This window comes from Lemur catta, chromosome 6 (assembly GCF_020740605.2).
Source record: "Lemur catta isolate mLemCat1 chromosome 6, mLemCat1.pri, whole genome shotgun sequence".
Lineage (NCBI taxonomy): Eukaryota > Metazoa > Chordata > Mammalia > Primates > Lemuridae > Lemur > Lemur catta.
The window spans coordinates 55205823-55214567 of NC_059133.1; the positions used below are offsets into that span (position 1 = coordinate 55205823).

Below are 8745 nucleotides of genomic sequence, written 5' to 3' on the forward strand. Positions count from 1 at the left end.
CATCTGTTCTGGCCTTAGTATCAGTCAAGCTTTACTGGGCAGCCCCAAATCGGTAGAGTCATCTGAAGAGGGATAGCTTCCTGAAGTGGAAATTAAAGTTTGAGGACTCCAATACCTTTATTCCTACTCCGCAAATGGGCTTGGGAACAAATGTGAAATAGAAAGAACTCTGTCATTTGGCAAAGGCAAAGGGCAGAACAAATAATGAAAGAGAGGAAGGTAAGTAGGAAAACATTAGGACACCCAGAAAAAGGCAAATTAAGGAGTGGGCTTATTCTGAGGCCAGGGTTGAAAGTCATACCTTAAGATTTTGCAGTTGGGTCATTTATACTTCTGGGGCTCAGAAAGCTGGGGTGAAAGTGAGTGGCTATCCATGAAATCATTTCTAACGTGGCAGGCCAAACAAAGATCAAATGGCTGCATTGGAGCTGGCCAATAGTTGCAGCCAGCTTTGAAAGAGAAAGATGAGAAGCATCTAATAGCAATACTTGATAATTTTATGACTCAATAAATTCTCCATAGAAGGGGAACCAAGCTAGTCAAGATAGTGAACTCGTCTAGGGCCACAAAGCAACATGATACCAGGAGATGATTCCAAAAAGGCAACAAACTAGATGAAGACTCACCCCATTACTCCCAGTCCCAGTCCTAAGCTAAAATGTCAACTTGTATTTTTAGATCTTATGGGTTTCCTATCCTTTCCCATTCTCATTTGAGTGAAAAGCTTGCTATTCTCAGTTCCCAGTAAGAAAAGAACAGCAGAATCCCAGATGTTCTGTGAACACAAGGTGGTGAAGATGTAAGACAAAAACACATCTGGGAACTACCATCTTTAGAGATGTATACTGATGCACAAAACAGGAACACAAACCCAGTGCTCTCAGGAGCCAAACAGTAATGTAATCTGACCTACAGAAAGACAACAAGAGTTGAAAGGACTATGGGAAGACTAGAGAGTATGGGACCCATCTACAAGGAATGATAACTACTAAGAACAAGAATTTCTGCCTCCACGAATGTGGCCCCACTCTTGCTAGAGTTGCCAGCTTGAAATCTAAATCTTTATTGAAAATGTATGATATTTAATACAGAGAAGGATCCCTCCAAAATAAGCCTCAGATCCAGATATAGCCATGGCTAATTTTTCAACCTCTGACCAACATACATGTACAAAAATGTTCACTGCAGCAGTTAAGGGTAGCAAGACTGGAAACAATCTAAAATTCTAACAATAAAAGATTGGTTAAATAAATTGCATGCTGTTAAAAGAATGACATATATGTATATCATGTACACACACACACACACACACACACACACACACAGATAGGCAAGTAACTCTAAGATAGATGGTTAAATGAGAAAATTTTAGGTCCAAAAGAGAACATATATTATGCTCCCATTTGATATAAAGGCAGGATGTGGGGGGCAATAGAAACAAAATGAGGTAGAAACAAAAAGGGGGGACTTGACTATGTATAGTATAGCTTTGGAAGTTTATAAAAGAATCTGGTAGTTATGGATGCCTAGGAGAAATCTGGGATGAGAGGAGAATCTTAGTTTTCAGTGGACATCCTATTCATCCTATTAAAAATGTTGCAATTTTTTTCCCAAGTACATGTTATATTAGCATCTGGGGAGTCATTAACATGCACTATTATTACTGTTATCTTCTTTCATCATCATCAATAGCAGCAGCAGGCTCAGAAGTTTAAAAGCTACTAATTTTAAGCTTTTAAAATTTAATAATTTTTTTTTTTTTTTTTTTTTTTTGAGACAGGGTCTCAGTCTGTCACCTGGGCTATGGTGCAGTGGCGTCATCATAGTTCACTGCAGTCTCAAACTCCTAGGCTGGGCTCAAGCTATCCTACTGCGTCAGCCTCTTGAGTAGCTGGGACTACAGGTGCATGCCACCAGGCCCGACTGATTTTTCTATTTTTTTAAGAGTCAGGGTCTCACTGTGTTGCTTAGGCTGGTCTCCAACTCCTGGCCTCAAGCAATCCTCCCACTTTGGCCTTCCAAAGTGCTGGGATTATAGGTATGAGCCACCACACTCAGCCTAAAAAGTTAATAAACTTTTGAGGAGCAAAACAACAACCAAAAACAAGGTGCTCTGCAAATGGCTTAGAAATGCTGGGAAAGAGAGATGTGCTGTCCACAGTTAGGAGCAGGGAGGAAGGGAGCAGTGAATTGTCTCCCTAATTTTTATTTCTCTTTGTGTTCCCCTTCTTCCCTACCCACCGCAGCTCCTTCTCATTGTCTCTCTTTATTTCTGGTTTGTTTGTCAATATCTACGTCTCTTCACCTCACATTCCTCCTCAAAAAGGAAGAGATGCAAAGGAAAACACAGAATGACCAGGAAAAAAAAAAAAAAACATTAGAATGGCCCCTAAATCCAGGACATTGGAAAAGTGGGCCTTGGCTTTGGATTTTCTAACAAAATTAGAAGCTAGCAATAAAATGTAGGAAGACCTCAAACATTTTCGTGTAACTCTTTCTAGGGAACAAATCATGGATGCACTACAGCCAAGTAAAAACACCCCTTCCTTGTTCCTCCTCAAGCCCTGCACTCAGTGCCCAAGCCCTGTGGGTTCCACCTCAGAAACACCTCTCAAGTCCACTCCTTACTCAAGCCCTGTGTCCCCAACTGCAGCCTCACTTCCTGCTCTCAGGCTACTACACACCAACTCAGATTCAGGAGCTAATTTGTGCCTTTATAAAACTGCGTCTGCCTGGAATCCACTGGGTTAAGAGCACAGACTCAGGAGCCAGAATACCTGAGCTTTAATCCTGACTAAACCATTTACTACCATGCGACCTTGGGCAAGTTATTTAACCTCTTAATACTTCAGTTTTCCTCATCTACAAAATAGGAATAGTAGTGCCTACATCACAGAGTTGCTGTGAAGATTACACCAGTTATAAATGTCAAGTGCTCAGTGCTTGCACGTAATAAATGCTCAGTACATGTTAGCTGATCTCATTTACGACCTGGGAAACTCCCAGTCATCCTGAGTCCCAGCCTGCACGGCGAGCTCTTTCGCCCAGTGAAACTGTCACTGCTTCCTTTGCTCCCCACCTGCTTGATCCATGTCTCTATTGTGGTCCTTTTTACTGTATTTTCTGTCTGTACGGTATTCATACATCTGTGTGCTCCATTAGATCTTGCAGGTCACGAGGGGCAGGGACTGTTTTATTCAGCACCCAGAACACAGCAGTTTCCTCAACAAACAATTTTCCAGAAAATCAATCTAGTCCCACTGGGATACCTGTGATTTCCAAATATGCCATGGAGCGTTATGACTGTACCTCAGCACAGTGCATCCCCAGCTCTTCTCCACCATCCACTTAGGAAATCCATCCTTTTCTCTTTTCTACTCATACTTTTCACCCTCAAGGCCTAAGAGATAGTTCAAATGTCACTTTTTCTGTAAAGTCATCTTTGACTCCTCCCTCCTATCCCAGTGAGAATTATTTCTATATTTATGTCCTCCTGGGATTTTATAGCAACGGTCTTTTTTCTTTTTTTTGAGATAGGGTCCTACTCTGTCTGCCAGACTGGAATGCAATGGTGTCATCATGGCTCGCTGCAACCTCCAATACCTGGGCTCAAGCAATCCTCCTGCCTCAGCCTCCCAAGTAACTGGGACTACAGGCACACACTACCATGCCTGGCTAACTTTTTTATTTTTCATAGAAACGGGGCCTCACTATGTTGACCAGGCTAGTTTTCAATGCCTGGCCTCAAGCCATCCTTCTGCCTCAGTGTCTGTCTTTATTAATTAATTCTCTTAGATGTCTTTTTCCTCCACTCAACAGATCTTTAAGAACCCAATGTGTAATACTGTACATGGTATATAGTAAACCAGTGGCCCTCAATTTTAGCTGTGCATCAGAATCACCCACAGTTTCTTAAAAATACTGGTTTGTAGGGCCACATCCTTAAAGAGTCTTATTCAATAGATTTGGGGCAAAGCTCCAAAGTACTTGCTCATAACTGATGGGCAGCCAGGGTTAAGAACCTCTGTAGCAACACAGAAGCATATGCTAAAAGCCTATATCCATTCATCCAAGAGAAGACAATATTCATTCTGCTAACCCTGAACCAATTCTGAAGATTCCTCCCACTTAAGAAACAGTGTAGGCCGGGCGCGGTGGCTCACGCCTGTAATCCTAGCTCTGGGAGGCCGAGGCGGGTGGATCGCTCGAGGTCAGGAGTTCGAGACCAGCCTGAGCAAGAGTGAGACCCCGTCTCTACTAAAAATAGAAAGAAATTATCTGGCCAACTAAAAATATATATACAAAAAAAAAAAATTAGCCGGGCATGGTGGCTCATGCCTGTAGTCCCAGCTACTCGGGAGGCTGAGGCAGTAGGATCGCTTAAGCCCAGGAGTTTGAGGTTGCTGTGAGCTAGGCTGACGCCACGGCACTCACTCTAGCCCGGGCAAGAAAGTGAGACTCTGTCTCAAAAAAAAAAAAAAAAAAAAAAAAAAAGAAACAGTGTAATCTCAGCTACTTGGAAGGCTGAGGTGGGAGGATTGCTTGAGCCCAGGAGTTTGAGGCAAGCCTGGGCAACATAGTGACACCCCATCTCAAAAAAAAAAAAAAACAAAAAAAGGAAACATAGGAATAGTATGGTATAGTCCTCACTGGTGCTCTGGTTCCCCACTATAAAACGGATATACTTTAAAGATTCTGCAGAAGGGGAGCAAAAGTAGTAGAATGTGCTGGGCCTAGCCAAGGTAATAGCACAGGTGAACCGAGACCAGGAGAAATAGCTTTATTTGGACTGAGTTGGAAAATGAAAGTAGGACTTGAGATTGCATATGGAGCTAAGAAGTAGAGATTAGGTTCCAACATGGCAGAGCTCATCAACGAGATGGACCCACCTCCCAGCAACCCTGCAGTTAGTGTGACCAATAGAAGGCCTGCTAGGAAGTGTATTTCCCAATAAATTACCCAAGTGTGCCAACATTACAAAAAAAGTACAGTTTTTTTCTTCATAGTTAAATTTCCACAAAATCCCCCAACCACAAGTATTACAAAAGGAAGTAAAAAAAATCACATTTTACAGATCTTTAACTTGTCTTCAGCATTTAGCTCAAAGGTCTCACCATCTTCAAAAAACAGCTCCCCTGCTAAACTCATCAGCTATAAGATCTATCCAAGCAGCAAGAAGATGGCCTTTGCTAGCCCATGGCAATCCTCTTCCCATTTTCCCTAGCCAGTCAGGGCTGAACAGCAGAGTGAGGCTCAGGTCGGGGTAGGGTAGGGGGCTGCACAAGGGCTAATTTCCACCAGTACAACATGGCATCTGAAGCTTGATGGGAGAGCAGAACTGGTGAGACTTGAGGGAAGGGTCCAGGCCCTGTATTCAGTCAGAGTCACTGCTGGAAGAGGAGGAAGAGGAGGAGGAATGCTGCAAGGGGAAAGGGGAGAGGAGATAGCATCAGATCCAAATGACCTTTGATCAATCCACAGGCCATTCTTTGGTGCCCCACCCCTCCACCCAAGTGATCCCTTACTTCCTTAAGATTAAGAGTCTTAAAACAGACTGTACCTTAAACAACAAAAGCAAGGGTTTCCTTCAGCAATAAGCAAACAGGAATGGATTAAACCATTGTAAATCATTGCACAGAACTTAACACATTGCCTTTGGAGGAAGTTTCCAACTTTCTTTACCTGAGTCAATGCCTAGGCAAGGAATAAATTATAGGCACAAGCGTAGTACAGTGCTGGGAAACAGCTACTACTTTATAAATGCTCATTGATTAGGTTCATGCAAAGTCCCTATGAATCTAAGAAAAAGAGTAGAAACAACAGCTGTGTGTGCATGTATCTCTACTTTTTCCTGAGTTCAACAGGAGAAAGTGGGGAAAGTGGGAGAGAAGGCTAGGGGAGTTCTGTTCAAGGTTCTTCACATGCTCACTCCCATTAAACTACCATTACAAAACATTTTTTAATCTCTCCAGGGTAATTTCTACCCTCTCTCCTATTCAACCTCACCTTTCATTTTCCTCAGACTTCTACCAAAGACCCAGAATTGGAATTAGAGCCCAAATTCACAAGGCAAATAAATACTGGGCAGCAAAATGTAAATTGAGATCTCTTCAAAATGCAGGTGGGTTTAATCCTTTGGGAGCTGTCCTCAAACCTGCTCTTCCTCTTGCTAATTAATACTCCTCTAGAACAAAGATACTTAGCCTTGGAGCTGAGTATGAAACCCCCTTAGTCCTTGGGTTTGTTTGAGGCTGAGTCACCAACCAGTCCTAGGCCTTGTTTGAGGCTGAGTCACTGACTATGCTTGTCCTCAGTTTCCTAGCTGGATGGTAGAGCAAAGGGCCCATGTGTAATTAACACCACACCCTAAGAACATTGAAGGAGATAAAGAACTCCAGGAACTAGGGCCAGATTATTATTCTATTAATTATTATATAAGATTCTGTTCTGTCAAAAGACTGACCCTAGTAACTGACATTGTGACAGCCTCAGTGAGTGCATCCAACTTGCTAAACCATGTACCTGCGGATGGGGGTGCAAAAGTTCTGAGAGAGAGTAAGGCAGACAAGACAGGCTTTTGATTCTGAAATGCATTCTAGGGCTCACCCTAGCCCCATTCCAGATAGATGCCAGATATTTCTTTTCAAGATTATCAGGTTCTTCCCAGTAGCAATCTTTTACAAAAAAGAAGAACCATGTATCAGAGCAACACAATTGCCATCTCCCCATGTCCACAGGCTGTGAATTCCCCTCATCCAACCCATCTGCCAAGCTAGTCCCTCTGAGGGGGCACCCTTTCCCTAGCCAGGCTCCAGAGGGCACTAACCTTGCCATGCTTGTGGTGTTTGTGCATTTTCTTATGAGCTTTCTTCATTTTCTTCTTTGTCTTCTTGTCCATCATCATTCCTGGTCCTAACATGCCAGGAGCCAAGGGATTCACAGGAGGCATGCCAGGGGCAGGTGGTGGGTATGGAGGAGGATAGGGACCTGGGGGTTGGCATCCTGGATACCCTGGCTGTGGCACAGGATGAGGGGGCCCACCTGGGGGGCAAGCGGGATTTCCGTGGGGAACTCCTGGGGGAGGAGGAAAGGGGCCCGGAGGACAAGCTGGACTGACAGGTGGTGGATGGGCAGGATTGGAACCTCCAGGGTACCCGATGTTGGGGGGATATGGATTTGGCCCTGGCTGCCCTGGTGGAAGAAACACAAAACAAATAAAGATTAGAATTGCCCAGAGCTTCTGACAACAAACAACAAAAAGAAAGAGATTCACTTTCTCACCCAATGCTCAAAGAGAAATGGAAAGGTGAGGAAGGAGAATGGAGGGTAGGGGAGACAAACCTGAGTTGGGGAGAAACAGGGGAACATCCCTGGAAGGGCTGGGGAGAGGAGGGAGACAGTGAACTCTAAGGAAAGACAAAAGCATTGGTCATCTGTGGTCCAAAGATTGCTTTTGTGGTGAGGTGAGGTGAGGGGAGGAAGCGATACAGAAACTTCCTGTTGTAGGGCCCATCAGAAAAAGGTTAGGGGTGGTAGCAGAGATCCCCCAAAACCTACCAGCGTTGGGATTCCACATGTTCAGGTGTTTACCCCAGCCTGTGGAGAAAGAAATGAGGCAAAAAGATGACGGCCCAGAAGTGGGAAGTGGATTTAGAGAGGTAGCCCTGCCCCAACGTCTCCGGCCCCACAGTAAGCTTTCCCACTTAGAGAACTATCACGACCTCTGCATAAGAAATGTTTCGTTCCACTTGTTCCGTCGCCCCCAATACCTTTATTTCTAGTTCCCTAACCACAGGAATCTAGTTCTAAGGGCCCCTCCACCTTCCACTACCTCTGGCTGCAGCTGGAGGTGTCTAACTCCTCAGAATAGGGCAGAGTCCGCGAATCTTGGATCCCCATCACTCATCTCCCTTTCCCTGGTACTAAGTCCGGAAGCCTGTAACCACCCACACAGGGTAAGAAAGGACCCTCTCCCTGGGGAAGACCCCCCACCCCAGGCTAAGAGAAGGACACGCCTCGAGGCTAAGTGAGAGAAAGGTTGCTCAAGCAAGATCCTCAAACCCTTAAATATATAGACACACACACCTCTTCCTCCAAAAGACAGGCAAATGGAGGTCCTAGCTTCCAGCCACGAAGGGATCCCGGCCCGGTAACGGGAGAGAAGGAAACTGGGGAGCCCAGATGCTCTGTCACCTTTCCACCACCGTCTGGGATTGATTCGTCCTTCTTCCCAGTTTTGGCTCTCACTTCCTGGTCACCCCAACCCATGCTTCGGCACCCGCCTCTGCTACCGCCTAATTGGTAATTATATGGTCACTCGGCGTGGTGATTGGAAAAGAGACTCGTCAATCACTCTAGTCCTACGGCGCTGGGAGGAAACGGTTGCTCTAGGGCGGATCGGAGCCCTTCAGGGCGAGGCCAGTGCCGAGAAACCGGAAATCTCCTGGGGGCGGAGCTAAGAGAGACAGGGCTAGGAGGGGGCGGAGTCAGTTGCTGGGCAGAGTCCCTGAGACGCCGAGAAAAAACTGTGCCCTTCCTCTCTGAGCTCACAGTTCAGTGCGTGTTGTATAATAATACAGGTGTATACAGAGTTCTAGGTAAGGGCAGGGGAGCTGCTAAGTCCCAGCCCCAAGCATCCATATTACCAGCTTCCTCTTATCCTCCTATGGGAAACAAAGAAACATTCTTGGGGAAAATACAGAGATTTCCTAATCTCTCCCAGGATTCCCTATCTCAGTTGCATAG

The 8745-nt window shown here is 45.0% G+C and overlaps 1 protein-coding gene across 1 annotated transcript; it reads right to left on the minus strand.

Moving 5' to 3' along the window:
- Positions 1-4765: 4765 nt before the first annotated feature.
- PRR13 (proline rich 13) lies at positions 4766-8260 on the minus strand. Its single transcript, XM_045553866.1, has 4 exons — positions 8086-8260; positions 7558-7596; positions 6827-7191; positions 4766-5419 (listed from the first exon to the last, which is right to left on the minus strand). Exons 2-4 carry the CDS (start codon positions 7574-7576, stop codon positions 5375-5377), a joined length of 429 nt encoding a protein of 142 aa, XP_045409822.1. The 5' UTR covers positions 7577-7596; positions 8086-8260; the 3' UTR covers positions 4766-5374.
- Positions 8261-8745: the final 485 nt, after the last annotated feature.

Coding starts and splice junctions, on each gene's coding strand:
- PRR13 (XM_045553866.1), bottom strand. Junction 5,420..6,826: donor AACACCACAAGCATGGCAAG/GTTAGTGCCCTC, acceptor TTCCCCTTGCAG/CATTCCTCCTCCTCTTCCTC.